The 24469-nt window shown below is 54.9% G+C and overlaps 1 protein-coding gene across 1 annotated transcript in view; it reads left to right on the plus strand.

The window, feature by feature from the left end:
* Positions 1-24469, plus strand: part of lilli (AF4/FMR2 family member lilliputian) — a 155445-nt gene that overhangs the window by 113409 nt on the left and 17567 nt on the right. Inside the window, exons 8-9 of the mRNA XM_017910859.1 lie at positions 4084-4179; positions 5148-5184. Coding sequence (XP_017766348.1) covers positions 4084-4179; positions 5148-5184 — 133 coding nt within the window. The remainder of the gene's footprint in view (positions 1-4083; positions 4180-5147; positions 5185-24469) is intronic.

The following is a 24469-nucleotide window of genomic DNA, read 5'->3' on the forward strand; positions in this document are numbered from 1 at the left end:
CGCGAGTGTAACTGGTTCGCACGAAATGGTACGTCGCGCGAGAGGGTGACTCAGCCCCCGGAGAATTCTCTCCTCTTGGCAAACGTGTCGAGTCCTTTTTCGTTCGGGCCCGTGTGTGCCGTGCTCGTCGGCGTCGTGTCGTCGTGGTCGTCGAGCGGCGGGATGCAAATGGACGATTTCGTACGCGAGTCACGCGTGTCTCGAAGCTGCACACGGCCGAGCGAGAATAATAAGTCGCGATTAACGACGCCGGTTCGTTCGCTTCGTCTCCTTCCTTTTTACCTTTTCCCCATTCTCCGTGTCTCCCCTGGAATCACCGAATCGACAGCCGCGAGCCTATTCCTCTCCTCGAGAGAGTACATATTCGCCGAGCTCGCCGAGATTCGGCCCGAGTAAACGGAATTTGCCTGCGAATGGAATTCGATCGCGAAGGACGACGGGTAGTATCGGATCGCGGCCTCGTATCGGCGATGCCGATTAACGCGACGCGATTTTCGCCGGTGGAAAAATGTGGAGCGGAAAAATATCGGAACGTCGACTGGTAACGATGTTCTGCCGTGCGTTTCCGCTCGAAGGATAACGCTGCCATTCCCGTTCACCGTTATATTCACGACGCGCCGCTTTACATTATGCATGATCGTGGAGCGATCCCGCCGCGGTTGCATTATTCTTTTTTCGCGGGACAATCTATATATCCTCGCCTATATATAATATACGATATTTCGCGCACCGTCGTCCCGTGTTTTTCCGCCAACCGCGCGGATTTTCGTACTCGAGCGCTAAGCCGGCTAAACCCGGCCAAACGCGCCGCGTAATCCACCGCGTGAGTAGAAGCGTTTTCCCGTTACGCGTGTATCTAGCGACGCGCCTCGACGCCGGGCAAATTTCCCTCGCCTAATTTACAACGTGTATATATACCTACGTACGCGTCGAGCAAGCGAGGAGGGCGTGTAGGTCACCGGGTCGAAGATCCGTTTCGAGTGACACACGCCAGGGTGCCAAGGACCCGGGCCAGATTCCCGATTTATCGCGTGTCAAAGCGACGGGGATCTCGAGAACGCGTGACGAAACGCAGCACCCTCTAGGAGGCGCGTGGACCCTCCCACGCGAACATCTGACGCGAGAAAAAAGAAATGGAGAAAAACGAAAAAAAAAATAAAAAAATAGGAGAAAAGCAGGGCAGATGCACTTGCGATAGATGATAGCCGCGTCGCACGTGTCACGGGACAATTACGGTGATGTAAGAACGACGTTAGGCCAACTCTCAAATAACGCGGATGACTAAGTAGTGTCATGAAAGATCTCGCGAAGGTATAACTGTTGTAGATTTCAAGGTTAAGAAACGCAGTGCACTCGTATTCCGTGAAATAGTAATTGTAATCGAGATAGCTCGGCGGCGTCGTTCCCACTCTCGCCGATAGATGGACTCCTACTCGAAGGAGGTCCGAAGACTTTCTCGCAAGTGCTGGGTAAGACCGTCCGTTTCATATATATACAAGTTCCAAGCTTTCTAATAGTATCCAGATCTAAGACATGGTCGACTAGATAGTCTTACCGGATGAGTCCACTAGCAGATCCAGGATGAAACGACAGCCCCCCCATTTTCCTTTCGGTGCCCTCTAGCTCCGTCACGGGGAAGGGGGCCCCCACAATAGAGAAAATTAAGAAATTATAATACAATTTTACAGTCCGATATGTTGTGGAATCATGGTAAAAAAAATAAAGTTCGACCCGAATTGAACTCTGGAAAGTCGTCATGAAAAAATAAACCCTCTGGGCCCCGTTACAAAAGGGGCCTCCAACTGTGTTCTGTATCTCGGACCCAAACGTTTGGAAAACGGATTAAGACGAAAAGGGACAATGTATATGACGTTGTCTTTCAATAATAACACGGTGGAGTTTATACTTGTTACGGAATTCGCTTTATTATTCGTGTCCCCTGGTGCAGATATGTATATGTATATATATGTGGGACTGTGTATGTAGAGAAAGGGGGTGGTGTATGACTTGGGGAAATATTGGTTGACTCGAGATTGGCTATCGATGGACTTTGGTTTGTTTCGGATGACTCGTTTGGGGTTTGTGTATATAACGACGCGATAGAAAAAGGTTCGAAGAGATGACAAGAGGGGGGCAACCCATTGACTCAGGGGGTTGACTCTCGAATCGTTAGTGCATTTCGGACGTTGACCATGGTCGTAACGACGCAGTTGGTTTTTCCCACGTCGGCCGAAACGAGGAAAGACGACATATTCCGTTCACGTTTCTGGTCCACGTTTGTCGTCCACGTTCCCGTCGCACGCGCGTTATTTCGAGCGTGATTCTCGCGTGGGCAGCAGCGTTTAAGAGCGACGTTGATTGTCCCGTCACGGTTGGAGCGTGCACGGACACGTGGACGCGGCGGGAACCGTGACCGGTTCGATATACTCGCGCGCTCGAATTTTCGCGGCTGCATAATTCGCGAGCGAGAGCTGTGCCGTTGATCGTAGGAAGAATATAAGCGCACGGACGACGAGTGGCTTTTGTCTCGTCGCGCTTTGTTCGCGTCGACGGATGTCTCGACGGGTCAATGAATCGGTCCCGACGATTCACCGGTGGAAACGCGTTTCGTTCAGCCGCGCCGTGCCGATGCGATGCACCAGACTGCATTGTTCGCGCGTTTGCGACCATGCGTACGGCCGCGAGCACGCTCGTGGATACGCGAGCGTGCCACCGAGGACCACGGCCCGCTACGCTAATAGACGCGAGTTCCGAGTACCTGCCCGCTGCGGCCGATCATACGCGGAATTCGTGGCCCTCGCTCGCCGGTGCTCGTTGACGTAATCGTGGCCCAGATGCGCTCGGTCTTACGCAAAAGCACCCGCTTTCGAGGTGTCTCGCTTGCACAAGCCGGTCGCAGCCGGCGCTGACACGATGCCTCGATGAAAGGAAAAGGGTCACCTTTTTCGTCGCGCCGACAATGGGCGGAGGAGAAGGCGACGCGTTCCGCCAGACGTCGCGTATGTACGCTCCGGTGTATATATAGAGGTGAAAACGAAGCTTCGTGTTTCCGTTTTTCCTCGGTTTTCTCTTTTCGGGTTCTTCGTTCACGATGACGTAGGAGGTGGGTTCATACGCGGGGGTGGAACGCGCGACCGAGTCATTCGCGACCCAATCGATTTACGACCCAATCATTCACTACCAAATCGATTCACGACCCAGTCATTGGCGACCGAATCGATTCACGACCCAGTCATTGGCGACCGAATAGATTCATGACTCAGTCATTTACGACTCAGTCGTTTACGACCCAGTCATTCGCGACTGAATCGATTTGGGACCGAACTGATTCACGACCCAGTCATTCGCGACCCAATCGATTTACGACCCAATCATTCACTACCAAATCGATTCACGACCCAGTCATTGGCGACCGAATCGATTCACGACCCAGTCATTGGCGACCGAATAGATTCATGACTCAGTCATTTACGACTCAGTCGTTTACGACCCAGTCATTCGCGACTGAATCGATTTGGGACCGAACTGATTAACGACCCAGTCATTCGCGACCCAATCGATTTACGACCCAATCATTCACTACCAAATCGATTCACGACCCAGTCATTGGTGACCGAATCGATTCACGACCCAGTCATTAGCGACCGAATAGATTCATGACTCAGTCATTTACGACTCAGTCGTTTACGACCCAGTCATTCGCGACTGAATCGATTTGGGACCGAACTGATTCACGACCCAGTCATTCGCGACCCAATCGATTTACGACCCAATCATTCACTACCAAATCGATTCACGACCCAGTCATTGGTGACCGAATCGATTCACGACCCAGTCATTGGCGACCGAATAGATTCATGACTCAGTCATTTACGACTCAATCGTTTACGACCCAGTCATTCGCGACTGAATCGATTTGGGACCGAACTGATTCACGACTCAGTCATTCGTGACCGAATCGATTCACGACCCAATCATTGGCGACCGAATCGATTCACGACCCAGTCATTAGCGACCGAATCGATTCACGACCCAGTCATTTGCGACCTAATCGCTAATGGACGATCGTCGCTTCTGTTTCAGGAAATGACAATGCCGCCCACGCCTCTGACGGCCATCGCCCAGACGCCGAGGAAGGAGCTCGAGTCGAAGTTCACGTTCAACCCCGTGCTGGCGAAGGTGAGAATTGTCGCGTTCGTACGGGGGGCAGGTAGCTCGGGGAGATGAATCGCGGCGTGGGCCGGCGTGGATCACCGGACGCGGCGCGTAACTCGCGGATTACTCGCTCGCCGTGGCAATCTCGGGGCGAGTATCGATCGTGGAAACGTTTGGAATTGTATCGAGCGACCGAGAAGCGTTTCGTGCCACTTGGCACCGTGTCAAGAAGCTCGCGCTCGCCGAGACGGACGGCTTTCGTTGCGGATAAATCGGCTTTCGCGCAACGGCCGTGTGTCCGTCCTAGAAAACGGCCAGAGCGGCTGGCGAACGCGGAATTTCGGATTCCCGTGCTCTGCAGGCCGCTCTTCGAAGCGCTCCTCGAAATGCTCCTCGAAACGCTCGGCGAGGAACGCGCGGCCGATCGATCGATGCCGGCGTTTTCGAGCCGAACAAGCTCTAGCTTTCGTGCCACTTGGCGCCGTGTCAAGAGTTTCGTGCGCTCCCGAATGTCGCTTCGTCGTCCACGTCCACGTCGTGGTCGTCGTGGCTCGACGGGGAAAAAGGAGGAGAAAAAGCGCAAGAAAGAGGCGCGAATCGATCGAGATAAGGGGAAAAACGAGTCGCGAGGTATCACCGATCTATCACGGTGGAAAGCGGATTAATTTCACGGCCGGTCGTGTGTGCCTTTCTCACCCCGAGTCGACTCGCGGGTTACGGCGCGGTCTCACGCGCCGCTGCGTTTCTCCGCTCGCCAGCGGGCGACGCGATTAATCGAAACGAACGCAATCCTGCTAATCGCGAGGAGGAAATTTGTCTTTGGCGGAACAAAGGCTGGCGCGAACGAGATCGGCGAGACGATAGGGGTGGAAAGTAAGAGCGGACGTTATTCGGCGCAGAGAGGTCGATCGTGGGGGTTGTTCGGTTGCGTTTGTAGGTCGCGTTACCCCGCGACATTATCAGTTCTGAACAATCGCTGTTTTTCTTTGCAGTTGACCGAAGTGACGCCGCAGGAAGCCACGAAGCCTCGTAAGTAAAGTTTCCGTAGCGTGTTGTGTGCCTCTTGTTTCGGGGTAATCCCCTGTCGAGTGAAAATGCTCGATGGCGCGATCAAAGTCGGCAATCCTGTTACGCGTTCTACTCGAACGTGATTCCAGCCCCTGCGATGCGTCGCAAAGCTATCCCATTACGAGGCTCACGGTAACGAGCCTCTTCATATCGCCGGCTAACCCTCCTTGCGAATCCTCGCCAATCCTCGCCAATAAACCTAACGTCGCGTTTTCCACGCATTTTCTGCGCGATTCCGCCTCGGTCGAACGACCACCGCACCCCCGACGAGATTCCGCGCGAAGATTCCTCTCTTGAAGAATGGCCGCGGTTCGCGACGTGCGTGGTGTCCCCGAGAAAAGCGGACCCACCTGCTCGACGACCGCGGCAGCTACTCGGCGTTTATCGGTCCATTAGACGATTAACCACGGCGAAACGGGGGGATTTTATTGCCTCGCGGAACTGGTCTCGTTATTCGCCGCTCTCCGCTGCGCGACACCGACGAATGCCGGAAACCGGATATTTCGGGACAGTTTAATTTCGTTTCCCCGTTTCTCCGTTCTATCCTTTCCTCTCGCTCTCTCCTTTTCCTCCATTCTTTCTCCTCGTCCGCGCGGCTTTTTATTTCGCGCGCGCGACAATGATCGGGGCGAAACTGCGGCGAACTAATTTAATCGTTGCGTGAGCTCGCTCGCGCGCTTTTTCCTCGACCCCGCGAGTCTCGCGCCATTCTCTCGGACGGGAAATATTTTCATAAAAGCGCGCAGCGGGGAATTATTTGCGCGGCGGGCCCACCTGCTCGTACCGAAGTAGCAATGGCCTATGAAAAACCTGTGGATTCATCGCGATCCGCAAAAAGCCCGAACGTCGATTTACAGCCGCGTTTCGGAGTCACTGACCTTTCCCATTAACTCTCCGTCCGGGGAAATTTATATTTGACTCGCGCTGCGCGCGCGGTTATACGCGTTTATACACCCACCGACCGACCGGCGGGGGTAAAAAGACTACCACGCGTGCTACGCGTACGTATACGTGCACGTGTGCGTACTCCGGCGACGCGTGGAAAATTTACGTTACACGGGGTGGTTCGATAACCGTTTACCTTAAACTTCCTGCGGATTTTCGCGGAACGCGGCCATCGCGCGATTTACGCTCCGAGATTCGAGCGTAAAACGAGAAACGCGCGCGTCGGGAATCGAGTCGAGCAACTCTTCCGCGCGATCGAGCTCTTTCTCGTCTCGCCGAGATAAATTCTTTCTTATCGCCGTGGTTCGCCGCAGACGTATCGGATACGCTCGGAATTCGTTTCCGAGCGATCGCGAGCAGACGCGGAGAGGAAGGAGGAGGCGGGAGAGACATTCCGCGGAAGGTCGAACGGGATCCGGAAAATATTTACGCGCAGACACTACGCGGGTTTACAAATTTCTCGCGTACGCAACTCGCGGCGGAGCAACAGCGTCGCTGGCGACCTTTTGCCGGATTCCGCGTTTGTTCGCGAAAATCCAAATATTTATTTAGCTTTCGAGCGAGCCGCCGGTTCCGCCGCGGTTCGCCGCGCGGATAACGGTCCGGGACCGGTGTCGAAAAGCGAGAATCACGCGGGATTGTCCGAGGTCCGGACAAAAACCTGTGGATTCATTGATATTCGAACGTTTCTAAACGATGCGGCCGGGCCGGCGGGGGTTGAAGCGGGTCGAAGCTCGAGAGTGGCCGAGGGAGAAGCAAGGGATACTGTTTCATGAATTAACCATTCGACGCGGCGGCTCTCCCTTCCGTTTCCCATCGATGCTCGAATATATACTCTGGCCACTTTGCGACGCCTATTATCGCCGTTACAAGCGCGTGCACGCGCGCAACGTTTGCCTTCCCGCGATCTCGGTCGAGACGTCCGCCGTTTTCTTCCGTTTCGCGAAACGATACCGCGAAATCGTGGTTGGTCTTTTTAAAGGAACGACCGGCGGAATCTAATCTCGGAATCCGCCGCTTCCGGTTCCCTTTTAGCCTCCTAATTTACCTCGGTGGTCGGTATATTTCTTCGCAGCCACTTCCTGCCGCGTCGGCGGAAGCGGCGAAACGCCCACCGGCGCACGGCTCAGATCCCGGGCCACGTTTAACCTCTTGGCCCGAACGTGCCGTTGGCTTCCTCTTTATCAGGGAGAACGGACTCGAGGACGTCTCGAGCTGATTAAGAGGAGGGAACGCGTTAACCGCGTCGGAATTGTAATGCGCGTGCCTCCACCGCCTACCGGCGGCACGCTTCCGCGCGGAATTCATCCACCTGTGCTCCCGCCTGCTTGCCTGTCTGCCTGCCTGCCTGCCTGCTTGCCCGCCTGTGTAGGTGTTAACGAGCGAGGGCGTGATCGCGTGACCGACGACCTTTAGCCGTGTCGGCACGGCGCGCCACGGCAAAAAGGCCCGGGGTTCCTACCGCTCGATTTCGACCGTGACGCTCCACTTTCCACGAGCCTCCACGATTTTACCCAACACTCGAATTACCTCTGACCAACGGGGACCACCCCCTCATCCACCCTCTTTTCGATGTTAATCGGCATCGCGGCGACAAACGACCAAGCGTCGCCAAGGAGTAACCGAGCAGTGGTCTCTGTTCCTCTTTGGATTCGGCTCCGGTTTTGCTCGCGCCATCCTGGCGTCTCTCTCTCTCTCGCCGTTACACCCCCTGTTTCCACCCACTCTCTCTCTCCCCCTCTCTCGATATTTTTCCTTTTGTCGCCGCTGCACCCTCCCTGGTCCTCCGCTTCCTCTTTTCGTCTGCGGCGATACGTCGAGAAGGACGACGAGACGAGAAGCTGGTTTCCATGGGAACCAACCATCCCGTGTCGGGGTTCCGTCGTCGACCGCGGATCCAGACGGGACAACGTAGCCCGATCGACGTCTTTGTGTCCTAGGTCAAGTAATACAGCGTTATTCCATTGTCGAAGCTAGCAAACGTCGAAACGTTCTCGCGTGACCCCTCCGTTTCCGTCGCGTCTGGCCGAGCAGAGCGGCGATTCGTGGCCGACTCGGTATCGATTTCCCGGGTGGTTCCCATCGATGACGAGCGTCGCAGGGATCCACGGGGGTTTTTGCCAGCGGGGCAGGAGGAGCAGCGAGCAGGTTCGGTGATGAAGAGAACCGGGGCGAGAGATCGAAGGGAGAGGAAAGAAATTTATCGAGGGGGACGAGGGGGTCGAGAGGCAGCAGCGCGCGGGACTTGACTACTTCGCGAAGTTTTCATTAGTACCCAGGCCGATAAACTCGCGGAGACTTCGCCGGCTTGTCCGTGGGATAATCGCGGTAATTATCCATGGACCGATCTGCCTCGAATACCGCGACAGGGAATTTCAAGTTTGCGGTAGTAACTCCGCCAGTACCATCGCCGGTGCGCGGCAATTCCCGTGACATTAATTATTGAAATCGCCCCCGGCAGTCTTCTCCTTTCCATCCTCTTCTCTCTCTCTCTCTCTCTGTTTCTCCACCTCCTACACGCTCCTCTCCACTCTATTTCTCCGTCTCTTTCCGCTCGGTTTTCCCTTCTCCGCGAGCCTCTCCTATCTCTACTCTTCGGCGTCGCTGCTCGCTTCGTCCTCGTCGCTGCACCGTGACTCTGGTCTCTCGGTGCTCCTCTCGCGGCTGTCGTAGCTCTCGGTCTCGTTTTCTAGTTCGAAGGAAGTCCCTTGGGCGAAGTTCGCCGAGGAGCAGACAGAGGCCCCGTCGCTTAATATTCAATCGCTCAGCCGTCTTGTCGCTGCTGGCTGGCGACGAGAACAAACGATACCGATAAATTAATATCGACCTCTCCGTATCGCTATATACCGGAAGACGACGCCCGTAAGATTCGTCGATTCACGGATCGAAGCGGAGAACCGTGTCTTCGGATTCCGAGGGGAGGTCGAGGTCGAGATCGAGGGGAATTCGAAATCAAAGTCGAAGTCGAAGTCAAGTCTATTCGCCCCGTTTTGAATCACCCCCTAGCACAGTTTCGAATCACCCCCTCGCTCAGTTTCGAATCACCCCCTAGCACAGTTTCGAATCACCCCCTCGCTCAATTTCGAATCACCCTCTTGCTGTGTTTTCAATGACCCCCTAGCTCCGTTTTGAATCACCCCCTCGCTCCATTTTGGATTTCCCTTGCTGCGTTTCGAACCCCCCCGCGCTTAGTTTTGAACCCCCCTCCTCGCTTAGTTTTGAACCCCCCCACGCTTAGTTTTGAACCCCCCTCGCTGAGTTTTGACCGCCTCCCATAGTTTTGACCCCATCGTTACGCTATTTCGAGCGCTCGCTGTCGCGGGGTGCATGCGATGGTTTTATTCCGCGTGCGGGTCGCGTGCTCGCGGACGATGGCGCGGCTGCCAGAACGATCGCGATCTAACCATGCGAAGGCTGCTTGATATTGTGCGTGGAAACTCGCTTTAACGGCATTAAAGCTGCACGATAATGGCTGGCCGCCAGAATCGGGCGGCTCCTACAAATTGAAACGCGTCACGCCAACTGGCCGCGTCTTTGGAATCCGATAAACTCCTCGCCGCTCTTTTCCTCCGATTTAACGCTTTCTCTCTCTCTCTCTCTCTCTGTCTCTCCCCTTCTCTATCATCGATCCAGCTCCGAATACCGCGAATCGAAACGGTTAAGTACCTCGCGAGGGAGCGGAAACCGGCGGGAAAATTGAAGGGAAGTGGACGGAATATCAAGCTCTGCGACTTTATCTCCAGCGATTACGCGAGCGGAGCCGAGCCGAGTTTCGCGTTTGTCCAGCGAAGCGATAATTCCGAACGCGATACGATATCTCGCGCGTAGTCGCGGTGGACGCGACTCTAACGAGCAGTTTAATTCGTGCCACCGATCTGCCGTCCCTTAAAGGAAGCGTCGTTAACGGTGACCGTAACGATACCGACACGCATCGGCGTAATTACCGCGAGCTGGAAAGCTTTTCGCGGAAGTGGCACGCGATCGGGAACCGTGCCGCACGAACTTCGCTCGATCCGCGTTAACGAAGTCCGTGGATCGTTAAGCGGGAAGACGCTGCGCGCCGTTACGCGTCCACCTGTGCATCGTCCACGCGCTTCGCTCGCTTTTTATCGCCGCGCGTCGCGACACCGCTCTTTCCGTTCCCCGCGAACATAAACGCCGACTTCTCCGGGACGAGATGGCCTCGTAAAGCGTCCGTCGATACGCTCCGTCTGAGAGAGAAGGGTTGCAGTTGCGTCGTCGCGGGTCGCGCGTCGTCTCGAGGATCGGCAAGCTCGCGACGCGAGTAAATTCGAAGAGTCTATAGAACGAAGGATGACTAGTCGTCGGCGGGGCTAATTTATCGGGGAAAATGCAGATCGAGCGAGTGGCACACCTTTGACATTTACCCGAATCGATACCTGTTGAGCCGTACGTCGCAGTCGTACTGCCCGGTGTGCAGCTGGTATTATTACAACCGGTGTACACGTGTCCGCGGGCCCGGTGCGTGTATCATTATGTCGGTTCATGAATATATGCACGCTGTATCTGTCCCTTGGCCCGCCTCGATACCGCTCCGTCCTACCTGCCTTTTTCCTCCATCGTCGCCGGATTACTTCGTCACACGGTCTCGCCGCGAAGCGTAATCCACCGAATTATTCACCTATATGGCCATGGCGCGAAATGGCTACGCCGACTCGTTCGAAAGGCTCGCGAGAAAAGGGGTTCCGAGGGAGAGAGTCGTAATTACGGCGACCAGGCGGCCAACTTCCGGGTGGTTTTAATTTCCGTGCCGGTTTCGTCGACTCCTCCGTCGCGGAAGAATCGGCGACGACTCGTTTCGCGAGAGGAACGCCGACGCCGCGTGGACTAGGCCGGATCGAAAATTGATACACCGCGTGCGTGCTCGCCGAGTCGATTACGAGCGTGTAACAGCCATTACGGTTTAATGCGGGATATTCGATCGACCCGATAAATCTGGCCAGGTGCCACGCGAGTAACGCGTGTCCGCAATAAAAATGTCGCCGACGAGGTAATCGGAGATCGATCTCCGTGCAGACGCGATTTCTATTTCGGTGAACGCGAGACGATTTCCACGATTTCGTTTACCTCCGCCAACCTCGCGGGATTATCGATCCTCCGAGAGAGAGAGAGAGAGAGAGAGAGAGGGATGAAGAATTCTTCGGGAACGAAGGCGTGTGTTGGGCGATTAAAACGGTCGTTAAAGTTTCGATCGGGCGTGGATAAACGCGTCGGCTCCTCGACATTGCCGGTCGATCGGCGAACATAGTCTCCGTGACTCGGTCTTGGAATCGCTGTCGAGGTCCTCGGTGGTTGGCGAGCGCGCGTTACGCCGTGAGCAGGCGTTAACCAGCACCGGAACGAGCCCTCGCGAAGGGTGACTTTATATCGGAGGGGTTGTACACGTGCTGAGCCAAATTAAATATTGAATATCGAGCCCCTTACCCCACGGCGCTGTCAGTTACCTCTGTATACTATCGAGCGGCTTGACCTACTTGTCCAATTATGCTATACAGCGCGCCGTGAAGTCGTTAAATCACGACTTTGGGAGCAACCGGAAGCACACGTTCCCCCGGTATCTCTACTACCGATCGTTCCTCGGATCAGCCCCGATTTAACGCGCCTCTCCCGCCACCCGCGAATTACCCTCGTTAGCCACGAATCGCGTTTACGAATCGCGTTTACGAATCGCGAATCTTTACGCGACGTTGCTCCTGCTGCGTGGTCGTTGGCGAAACGCGGGTACGCAGGTAGGACGATATCGGACGGTGACAGAGGTGATGGTGGATCGCGTTACGATCGACGCAGCAGCCTGCAGCGATGGTTATGTCATTGGAACGTCGGTGTATCTCGATCACCGTTAGATCGTGTTCCTGTCGCGCTGATGACGTTTGCTCGCGGTGCCTGCTAATTTGTAGCGTTTGATCGCGTAACTGCGAGATGACGCGCCTCCAGCGGTACTTCTGCTCATCCGCGTGGACGGATGCTCGGCAAACGATGTCGCCGCGTCTCCTTTGACGTTCGCGTTTACGCGTACGCGAGCACGCAGCACGCCCCTAAAGTCTATTTCTGCGTCGGTCACGAGTCAATTTATTCTCTCCTATCAACCGACGGCTCTTCTGTTTACCTATATTTAACCGACGCGCGACATTCTCGCGAGGGGATGGAATCGCGAGCGGCGGAGGCAGACGCTGAAAACTCGAGCGTTTTCGTAGACGCGGCGGGCTATTGTCGGGAAGGGGCGAGTGGGGGTAGGAGAAGGTCCATTTTCCTAATAACGTCGGGTTTGGCCTCGACCAGAAGGTTAGGTTCGTCGACTCTCCTCTCCTCTCCTCTCCTCTCCTCTCCTCCCGCTCTTCTTCTTTCCTTCTGACGCGCGACGGCTCTCCCTCCCTTGTTAAGCGCGCCCTTTCGCTAGCCCCGTGACACCAACGCCGTCTTTTCAACCCCTTCGATCTGCTCTCCCACCTAGCCTCGAATCTCCGCTCCAGGGTCGTCGGGAGAGGAGATTCTTCGCGCTGTGGCGATAAATAATCCGACAAAGAGCCGAGGACGTAACGCGACCGCGAAAGACGAGACAGCGGCGTTTATATAAATATCGATCACGCGGACTCCGCGCGGGGTGGCGTGTGACGCCACTCTCTCCGAGGGTGAGAGAGAGGGTGGCCATTCATTCGGATAGAAGAAAGGATCGTTAGCGATCGCGGAGAGGAACACGTAAACGAGAAAGAGTTTCGAGGATTTCCTTTTTCCTCTTTTTCCTACATCGCCCGCGGGGGTGGTGGCGTTTGCGGTGGCGACGGTGGTGGTAGTGGTGGTCGTGGTGGCGGTGACGTTGGCGATGGCGGTAGAGAGTAGGAGGCGGAGGAGTAGAGAAGGTAGGCGGAGGAATTTATACGCGAAATCCGCGCGGAATTTCATTTCGTTCTTTCATCGAGCGCGAGTCAGAGGCGGCGGCAAAGGAAAAAAGGGAGGACGATTCCGTGCGCGGGAACACGGAAGAAAGGGTGCGAAGAGCGGCAGCGGGAGAGCGTGGAAAAAGGGTGGCCATACTCGAAGGGACACGCGGAGAAGAGAGTCGAAGCGAAAGGGGTCGATAACGCGTATCCATCCTCTACCCTAGCGGCTCTCCTCTGCCTCCTATCTATTCTGCCCTCGAACACCCTCGAATCACTCTCCGCGCAAGCAAGCGAGCAGGCAAGCAAGCAAGCGAGCAGGCTAGCAAGCAAGCAAGCAAGCAAGCAGCTCCGAGTTACTTAACGTGATTAAATCCTCCCGCTCAGCCCCGACCCTCGCGCCCCTGCCTAACCGCGTCGATTCGTCTCCTCCAGCCTTTTCTTCGCCCCTTTATCCTCGCGCCGATCTCTTCCTACGGACCCGATCGCGAGCCGTTAACTCGTTTGCGTTTTATTGCTAAAGCGGCGTTCGCGCGCGCCCACCAACGTCCCTTTTCCGCCGTCAATGCGCCGCTCTACCATTGGCTACTCTTAACCCCGCTAACCTATTCACCGTGATATTCGAGTGTTCGTCGACGAAAGACTCGGCTATTCGAAAGGGTGCACTCGTTCTCGCGATTATCCACCGATCGACCACGCGCACCCCTCTTTCTCGCGGCCATCGTCCTTTTCTTCCACTCGCGCGCACCGATCGTTCTTCGCGCCGGAGAGTTCTCCAGACGAAAGTGGAGAGAGCGTGGTGGGGTGGTTGAAAAAGTTGCACGACACCTTCCGAAATTTTAATCGACGGTATCTCGATAATCCTTCCGCGAGTAGCTTTTCGACTCACCGACGCGGGTGAACCGGGCGTGAAAGAGAGGCTCTTTGCTCGAGAGAGGACCCCTTCTTCTGCTTCTTCATCTCGCGTTCGAGGTCTATGTATAGTTCGGTGTCCAAACGTAGACGGTGAGTCACCTCTTTCGCTGGAAAGCCGCGTTCGGGTCGCACCTTCGATGCATAATCACTGACGGTACATCATGACCTAATAATAACGTTGGAAAGGAACGCGTAACGGTGTTTCCGAGCGGGTATACGCTCTTTCGGCCAGTCGGTTTATTTACCAGTCGCGATTCGTTCGGCTCTCGTAGGATTTTAATCGAGCGAGCGTATCTGGAGCGGCCGCGCGCTCGTCTCCTCTTTCTCCGCGAGGAGAAACGAACGAGCGAACGGGAGGGGCCACTTCCGGAAGGAAGAGGTTACCAGGCCGATCCGCTTGGCCGAAGCGTCTCGACGCATGGTGTACGTTGCGTCACGTCGAGGAAGTCGATGACCCACCTCCGTCTCCTCCTCTTCCACCTTCTCTTTCTCCCTCCTACTTTCCGCTGCTGCACGAATACCGCGCGAATGCACTCCAGGCCAGAACACACGCTCCCCGCGTCGCGGAAATGGACGTCTGCGACTTTCACGCGCGCGTAATCGCCGATCTCGCCTGTCCATCCGATATTTCCCGTACACGGATACTCCACCGCTCGCGTTTCCCTCGAGTTAACCTTAATTTTCCACCCCGGCTTTCCCTCCCCCTCGTCGCAGCCCCCCGTGCGCGCGGTTTCGCCGATTCCGGCGCGTTTCTGCCTCTTCCTCTCCGGTTTCCTCTCCGCTCGATCGAAGCTCGCACGGTTTATCGAGTGAAATTTTTTGCCCGCGGCGAATTGTCATGCGTCGAGAAGTTAATTAAGAGGTCGCTGGCGCGCAGAAGGAAGCCAAAGGGGGCAGGCTCCCTCCTTTTCTTTCGTCTTAATTGGAGGGCTCTTTTAGCAATTAGAACGCGAAGGGAATTCTTTTCTCTTAATAATTCGCCGTTACGAAGATATAAACGAACCTTTCAAGAACATCCTGCGGAACCCTTGCTCTCTCTCTCTCTCTCTGTCTCTCGCCCATCCCGGCCACCGCTTTCTATATTTTCGCCGCGGTTCTTGGCATTCAGGCGAGGTTTGCCGGCAACCGGCTGCCTAAGCCCACGAAATTTATTTTATATCCCCAGTTTTAGGTGAATAGGGACGAGCCATTGAGATCCTTGCCGCTTCTTCGAGCCGTTGCGCCCGTTTCTCGTTCGCCGCGCGGTACGCTGTCTACGGAAAGGATTTTCCTTGGGAAATCTTATATGAAAAGATGCGCGCCGAGCGTAGGGGGGCGCGGGCCAGGGGTCGAGCCGGCGGAGGGCGAGCAGGAGATGTTCACCCTTTGCCGACGATCTGACCCGAGCCGGGCTGGTTATTCATAAGGCAGATATCGAGCCAGCTCTCGAATGCAAATCGAGCGGAAGTCAACGATGAGCCGAAACGACCAGCGTCTTCTCGTTTTTCTCCTCGTCGACCGGTCGTCCTCGTTGTCGTCGTCGGCGGGGATTAAAAAGGAAAGAACAGAGAGAGAGGCAGCGAGTAGGGACAAAACGCGGGAGGAGAATAGGAAGGAAATGCAAAACGGCTCGATTAAAACTCTTCGGGTTCGTTTAATCCATCTCCCTCCTCGACTGGTCGCTGATTCTTCGTCGCCATTCTTCGTTTCGTCTTTCAACCGATCGACCAATTTCGCGACGAGCCTCCTGCAAGGTGAAATTTCAAGGCCGCGTTGCGAACCACCCCCTTTGGGGTGTTCTCCGAGTCGAGGGTCGAACTCGAGTCCAATCTGGTCGAGTTTGGACACAGAGGTTATTAATGCTTTGACTGTCACGTCGGAATCGCGTGTTTCGCTCAGGATGCCGCGCGAGTATTTTTATTATTTTTATTCGAAGCGTATGACGATAAAATAATAACGCGGTATTGCGAGCTGAGGGGACTTTAACAAAGGAAACAAAACAGTATTAGGAGCAGTATCGGGTTCAGCTTGAGCTATCATTCGGATTTACGGTTTAGGGACTGTCATCCAGGATTAGGGTATCATCCGGAGTGCATGACCACGTGCAAAAATTGCATGGATGAGATATTTACGACCGAATTGAGTGTAAGCGATGAACGAAAGTCTAGGAACGTGTCCGAGTGTCCGATGTAACTGACTCTCCGAGGGCCAGGTCGCGTGTGAAGTGAGTGTTAGACTTTAAATAAGGGTGCAAGGGGGAATGCGGCTAGTCGAGACGTATCGAGTAGAGAATCGTGCGTTTGAGAGTTAGAACTGAGAGAAACTTAGTTTGACTATATTTTAGGGGACCAGCCACAAAAATTAAGTTCCGCTTACCTCTCTTCGCAGAGAATTGCAAGCTCTATCGCAATGGTCGATTTTTCTTTTCTTCTTGCGCCTATGCTAAATACTGCACGATCGTAATGTTTCCGTGTTTGACAACAGGATACCTCGTTTCACGGGAGAGACTTCGAAAGGGTTAAATGAATCTGTTTTGTCATTAACAAGGAGTCGTCGTTTATCAGACGCGCAGATCTCTGTTACAGTAATAAATTGGCGATATACGACAACATTCTTACCCAATGGAGCGTTTATCTTATAGGCGGTCATGAGTAACCACCTGGGTAACGATTGACAATTGAGCGATTGTCAATTTTCATTTAACTTTTATAATTGTAAGTACTCCAAGCGCTTCGGTCACCAATGAGCACCCTGGCATCACGGGAGAAGCCATGGCCGGTCATATATGACCAACGTGGCAGTCAAAGTGTCAAGCTACGAGTGATCCATCGCGTATACGCGATGGGTTGATCGGCAGGTTGATCGGTTAATAACGGGAAAGAAATTCGTCTGGTTTACAGGGACGGATCGATGATCCGCGTGCACTTAGCTCGAACACGGGTCACGGATCGGCTTTTGACGCCAATCCGCTATTCGTATCGCGATATGAAAGGAGCGGACACGCGACGGGATCGCGTGTGCCCGGTGAATCGCGGCGGAAGGATAGAGCGAGCGGGTAGAGCGCGAGGATAGAGGAGGAGGGAAAAAGGCAGAAGGCGGAGACGCCACGGAAGCGTACGACCTTCGGCCGCGTATCGATTAAGCGCGGGTTAAGCTCAATGCCAAACCGAAAGCAATCCGCCGATCCGGCCGCAGCTCGGCGTGCCATCAATCCGCGAGCACTCGCGTCGACGTGCTCGCGTTAATTTATTCCACTCGGAGTGGCGAATTCTCTGGCCAGAGTCAGCCACTTTGTCCCGTTTCTTCCTGAACTTTGGAACTCTGCTTGGAGATACTTGGATCCGGTCGAGGGGTGGTGTATCGTCTCACGTGAGTAATCTCTCTCTCTCTCCCCCTCTTGCCGTGCCAGCAGCGTTGGAGGTTTAATTGAATCGGCGGTATCGATAGGCTCGGAATTACATTTTCAAGAACAATTTACGCCACATCCCGAACGGTTACATTAGCCCCATTATGAGGATTATAATCTAATATCGCTCGCTATATTACCCCTTCGATCGGATTTGCTCAGATGATTAGCAATTGCTGGTCAATCGAGCGCGCACGCCGTCGAAATCAATATATTATTAGGTCAACGACCCATTCATATCCGAGCAAATAAATAAACGAACTCGGGAGAGGGTGAGCCGCGAACGCGGGCACGAGCCGATCGGATCGGCGGAACTGGTCCGCGGCGCGCGTATGCCGCCGGACGGTGTATTATTTTTTACCTGGCCGGCCGTGGAACGCACGGCTCGATGGAACGGCGCATTCGATAATACATCATTCGGTTGACCCAGTTCCGAGATATCGAGTCTCGAAGTGGCGGAGCGTGGCGGTCGCCGAGAGCCGTTGGTTAGTGGTTTGCGCGGTAAACGGGGGTAAAATACTGGCCGAACAGCCGGGAAACGGAGGCATCGACGTGTGTCGAATACGAGTTTATTAACCGAATAGGATGCCGAGTGAACTTTCGCGGGACCTTTCGGGTCGGGGCCATTTTCCGCACGGTCGAGCGCCATTTTCGCGGTCGAAGAGCGCGATTCCCGCGACGACGCGTCGTAAGCTCCGTGCTGCTCATCGTTATGTACTCGTCGTCTGTTTATGCCGGTAGTTACTCAGCCGATAGAGATGCTAACAATCGCGACGACACTCGCATAAATTCCACGCTTCCTTATTAATCGTCGCGCCATTATCGCTGCCAGTGTCGTCGGCCCCCCTCGTTGATTCTTCTTCTCGATCTCTATCGGCATTAGCCGACGGGGAAAGCAATTTATAGCGAGAAACGCGTCGCGTATATATTTCAATTATAGGTATATCCCAACCACTCGGTCGAGTTTCGTTTGCTAATTACAGCGTGGAAGCACCAAAGTTAATCCCCCTCCTCTGCATCGGCGTGCAAATCCCAACGGCAGCTGCCGAAAACGCGCTGCCTCTGACAGAGTTAACCTCACTTTTACTTCCAGACAAACTGGTAATCAAATATATCTGGTTTTCTTCCTGCCAACTCTCTCTTATTCAGATCGCTCGTGTTTGGGTGTCCATATTGCATCCCCTACTTAGCGAATCGATACGCGAGAGTGTAATTCGACGAGACCTTACTCGGCGAGGGCACCGTGTACTCGGACGCGTGTCGGTTCATTTGACAGGTGAAAAAGGAAAGTGCAAGTCCGAAGGAATACTCGTTCCACCCCGGACGAAAATTTTATTCCGCCGATCGACCGGCATAAAACGGGGGCGAGAATTTGCATAGAGCGACGACCCGCCTTTCCGGTGTAATTAACGTCGAATTAATTCTCGAATCGTTGAACGAAGGAACATCGGCTGGGAGCGTGTGTGCGCACGCGCACGCGCGGGGGTTGGAACGTCTCGTTAAACGGCGCGGTTTCTTTCGCGATATCAACGGGTTTCGCGGTCGCGAGCGCCAGTTAAATGTTTGCTCTTGATTCGCGATGCGCAGCCGGGGACTCGTCTCGGAACTCCCCTCGGTTGAGAAACTGGAAAGTTAGCCGCAAGTGCGAGCGGTTCTCCGTCGCGGCAAGTTGCCGGGAGTTCGAGCAACTTCCGGTTTCCACTGAAGGGAGCTTCCGTCCTTGGAGTACTCCGTCGCCCGGGGGTCGATCTGCTTGATAAATACGTCGATGCGTGGACGCGGGCAAGTACACCGTTTGCATAGCGTCGTTTCGGAACGCCGGTTCTAATGGTCCCGCCATTTTTCCTCCTCCGCCTTGTCCAACGATCTGTCCGGCCATTTGTCTCGTTATACGGCACTCGCAGAGCTAACTGTACGCGAATCACGCGCGATTATCCACGCTTCCCTGCCAGGCCGATCGGCTGCCTCGGCGAGAGGAATAAAGTCGCGATATTCTTGGTAGCGATCGAGCGTAATTTCGCCAACTTGGCGAGAGTAAATAGAGAAACGCAGAGCTGAGGACGTAGATGGGATAATCTCGAGTCGGATCCCTGGTCGCGGCGTTCGTTTAAGGCGATTTCGCATTAGGACACCCTAGGGAGACCCTAAACTGGGTCGCCGCTGCCTCTGGCACCTGTCAATGTCGTTTCTCCGCCATTTCCGCTCACCTCCGCTCCGGAGACAATCGTGAAACCTCGCCGCGGTTTTTTCCTCTCGCCTAAATCTACGTTATCCTCCACGTCCGATGATTTTCTATACCTCGTTAACGCGATTTCGTTATTCGCAGCTTCCCCTGCCGCGCGCGACGCCTTTCGAAAGCCGCTCGAGGAATCGAGCTCACCTTCGATTTTTCGAGTCCCTTTGTCTCCGGCATCCTTCGACGGATGCAAATTAACCGTCATAACCGAACGAAGCCCGGCTGTCATCGATCGGTTGTGCAACGGAACGATTGCCTCACGGTGACTTTTCAACGAGGCGGTGTTCCAGGTAACGTGGCAAGCGAGCCAGAACATCGTTGCGTTTCAGAGAATCTGGGTCGCCTTAACGATCAATCTCATCGTTTCCCTATTCGGCGTCTTTCGTCCTATCGGACGGACCGCGGCCCCCGAGATCTAGTTAACCCTTTGGCTATGGCAGACTTTAAAACGCACCGGTCATACCATACGGTGGGAATCCATTTGCGAAATTTTTCGTTTGGTGTGCATTTCTCAGAAATTATCGTATATTTAAATAATAGTCGAAATGCTATATTGCACTGTATTAAAACAATGTTTATATCTTTGCATTCCGCAGTAAATGGTTACTGTACGTATTTAAACTTTAGTAGCAAGCAACTTTAGGCGCCCACAGTAGTCAAAGGGTTAACCCTTTGCGTTCGGCGAAAAGAACTGATAGGACCGAGGGACCGTCGCAAACGTGCCCCACGTGAACGCGTTGCTATGGCCGAGAAACGCATATATGCGGCCCTAGGACCGCGCGTCCCAAGAGGGGGACTGTTTTGTATCCCTATTACCAGCGTCGCTATGAACGAAAATCGCGTTTAACGCGTTCACGTCGGCGTGTACCACTTGTGGTTCACACTCGGGTCCTCCATCGCGCGGCGTGTATCACCGGTGCCCCTCGTTCCCATCTCCAAGTTCGCTATGAACGAAAATCGCGTTTAACGCGTTCACGTCGGCGTGTACCACCGGTGGTTCACACTCGGGTCCTCCATCGCGCGGCGTGTACCACCGGTGCCCCTCGTTCCCATCTCCAAGCAATGCATGACTATTCCCCATAGTGAGAAACACAAAAATCGGTGCCCGGTAGTCTTGAACGACTATCGTGACAGCGACGTGCCCCACGTTTGCTCAAAATCGCCCCGTCCACGATCGTTTTGCTTCGATAATCGCTATAATCTCGAAGATCTCGAGAATCTCGTCCCCGCGGGAGCCAAAGTCGCATGGTACCCAATGAAAAGTCCAATGTCTCGTCTACCGTTCTGGTGTCCTCTACCAGATGACGAGGGGACGGAAACCTCTGGATCTTTGGCGCTGCGATGCGTATGACGCGTGGTGGTGCACCCACACAGGTGGACGCAGAGGCGCGTCGCGATGACGGCGTCGTCCTCGACTCGACGCGTAATCAATTAAACGAAAGTCAAAGGATCGGAGCGTCGGGGAATTATATCCGTTGGCGGCGTAGAACAATCGGCCATTGTTGCACGAGCGTTTGCAAACACAATCGGACTCTCATTAGACGCTCGGAGCGGGTAATCGCGGCTGTTAACCGGGGCCGCGATGCTCGCGACGCGATATTCGGATCACGGCAGACGCTCGTTATAAAATCCCGCGATATTCCAGCGCGTCTAGAGCGATGCTGTATATTGAACAAGGACGTACACCGTTGGAATACGTAGCGCGAGATGCGTCGGATACGACGAGCGAAGGCACTCGTTACACATTCTCCGGGAGCGGTTTAAATCACGATGGATCGCGAGACGGATGCCCGGGGAGGATTCCATTCGAATCACGAAGCGATACGGCGTAGACGGCGAGGGGTACAAGGCGGTTGTCGCGCCGCGGATCCAGGCCTTTTTGCCGGACAAAAACGACCCTGCCTCGTCTCTTCGGAATCACGCTGCTGCACTCGGGAACCTAATTTCTCGGATAACCTCTCTGGGCCCTGCTAATACGATCGTCCGTGATCGTCTCATTGAATTTTGATCACGGTAGAAGAAGAAGAAGAAGAAGAAGAGGGAGCGACAGGGGGAGGGTGATGGAAAGTGGACGAAACAACGGGCCGCGGAGAAGCGTCTCCGGCGAACGAGACGAGCACGGAGGAGAGATAGAGAGAAAGAGAGAGAGGGAGAAGGAGAAAATCGAAGGGTAAGGTGGTCCAACCAGATCCTTTTGCTGAAACAGGTGCACCGGTCTGCCATCCGTCGAGGCGTGTGCCGGCTAACTGCACACCTTAATAACACACGCTCGATCCTTTACGGACGGTGCGCACGCACACATTTCCATAAACACAGACCGTGCGCTATATCCTGATCGATAGTTGCCTTTATGGCTGCCTGATAGAACGTCGAACTCGCGAGGCTCGCTGGAACGAGGCTCGAGGCGAGGAAAAACGAGATTGGGCTATACACGCGACGTTGGACGACGAGCTTCGAGGAGTCTCCGTGGATCTTTCGTCGCGGGATCGCGTTTTAATCGAACCCGACGCGAAAAACGGGGCAGAAAACAGACGACGGGGACGGAGACGGAGAGAAAATGGCCGCGAGAGTTAGAGAGGACGCGAACGATCGCGATCACGAGGGACGTTGGAAAGGCAGAGAGAGGGAGAGAGAGAGAGAGAGAGGTAAAGAGCGAGAGAGAGAGGGGTGTGCCGAACAAAAGGCATCGGTACGCAGGTGAAGCGACCGTCTGCTTAGCAAGCTGCGGGGCACAGAGGCCCCGGGTTGGCGCGTGTGCGACTACCAGCAGGCAGAAAAGCAGCCAGCAAACTCGACTGGCAGCGATGGGCCAGGCCCTGACGGGCCCCGAGCCGAGCCTCAGTCAACCGATGCGCGTCACTGCGAGCGAACGCGCTCGACAGCCGCTTCCGTTACCACGTTCTCGCAGTAGTGCGACATCCCCTCGAGCATTGCCGACTCTCTCGCGCGCTCTGATATTCGAATCCGTGACGAATCGCGCCGTTCTCCCGCTTCGAACGTCGTCTCGGCTCGAGGCGAGACAGGTCCGAGGCGTCTGCCAGAGCGGCGATCCATCGATCCGTCGAGGGATCCGTCGAGGGATCCTTCGGCGAACGCGACCACGTCGGCGACCTTGATGCGCCGCAGCGGAATCGAGGGCGACGCGATTTGCATACGCGCCGATCAATGGACGCGGTCGGTTCGATTTCACGCGGCGCTGCCGGCATTTCCGATCCAGCGACGAACAAAAGCAACGAGCGGGTGAAAAGCGAGCGAAAGGAAGATTGATCGCGAGCGGAGCTGAAGCGGCCGATGGGACGCGCGCGTGCACGCACGATCGCGAGCGTCATGTGGCTCCGGCGACGGCGTTATCGACTGCGACTCGAGCGATAAGACATGCTCGTCGGATTCGAGCTACTCCAGGACGCCTATCTTCCCTTATCAGGTGTGTTCGTGGTCGAATTTTTCCGCGACCGCGGTACCGGGGAACAACCGCTCCTCGGAGAAAGATGGGGCACGACCAGGTGATAACCGTGGTCGTGGTCGTAGTCGTAATCGTGGACGTGGTCAAGGTCGAGGGAGGAATTGCACGGTGGGCAAACACGCGGGATGGGCGCGCGTGCAACGAGAGACACCTCGGAGGAGATACGCGGAAGAGGGCGAAGCGACAGGGCTGGACGCGCAGTGGCGGACAAAGGCAGGTTTTCGGCGGAATTATGCAACATCCTCGCGATACCTCGACGCTAATTATTCGCGGACCGGTATCGAGCGCGATTGCGCGTGTCATTGATTAATCGCGGCGATCCGTTCGAATAGTTCGCGAGGGGTCCGTGACCACTGTGAACAGTGATAATTAGCCGGTGGAACACTGCCAGGGAATTTCCTAGCTTTTGTTCGGAACAGGCGAGGAAGAGAGAGAGAGAGAGAGAGAGAGAGAAGGGAAGCGAGAGACCTCGTGTGCACGCGGACGCACGAGTTCCCCGTTCGAGCAACGATCGCGCGATAAATCATACCTCTAATTGGACATCGCGACGCGTCTAACTCGGTAATCGTATATTAATCGCGTTACATATGGAATTCGTTAACGCGCGGCCGGTACCGGCGGTAACGCGTCGCGAAACCGAAGAATTTCATCCGTCCCCCTGCGAAACTATATTTATTTCGTCCCATTACAAGCCCTCTCCCCGCGCGAGGAAATAAAATTTCTATTCGTTTCGTCGGAGCGGGACGAAAAGCTGCGCGACGCGAGGCCGAATCCGAGATCGAATTCGATGGCAGTCCTCCGTTGTTAAGACGCGCAACCAACCCTCTCTTTCGAGGTCGAGCCTCCCCTTTTTCCGCGTCGCACCCTCTCTCTCTCTCTCTTTGACCCAGTCCCAGCAGCCCGTGTCCTCTGTTCGCAGCCCCTTTCCCATGCGGTCGCTGCTGCCTACGTGCGTGCGTGCCTGCCTGCGTGCGTGCATGTCGCTTTCCATTGTTTACGCAATGCCTCCACCACCGGGTTCGCCTTTCCCTCTTTCTCTCTCTCTCTCTCTCTCCTGCTTCCTCCTCCCTTCTTTCTCCTCGCTCGTCAGCTCCTTTCTTCTTTTCTTCCTTCGTCGCCGGCTCGCTGCGTTCGCAAGGGGAGCTGAGCTGGTCGTGCAACGGTGTCGCAAAGGTTACCACCGTCCAACCAATCGATCCTCGCTCGGGATCTCTGGAAACATTTCACCATCCCTCGCGTGCACCGTTGCTCTCGCAGCGATTCGTCTGTATAGCACGAGAGGGACACCGTTTGCCTCGTGCGTCCTCAAGGACGAAGCCGTACGAATATCTTTACCCCTGGCAGATGTCAAGATCGCCGTGGATAATGGCGGAGGGGTTTCGTTTGTCCGTGCGATCGCGACAACT

This window comes from Eufriesea mexicana, unplaced genomic scaffold (assembly GCF_001483705.2).
Source record: "Eufriesea mexicana isolate 0111107269 unplaced genomic scaffold, ASM148370v2 scaffold107, whole genome shotgun sequence".
Lineage (NCBI taxonomy): Eukaryota > Metazoa > Arthropoda > Insecta > Hymenoptera > Apidae > Eufriesea > Eufriesea mexicana.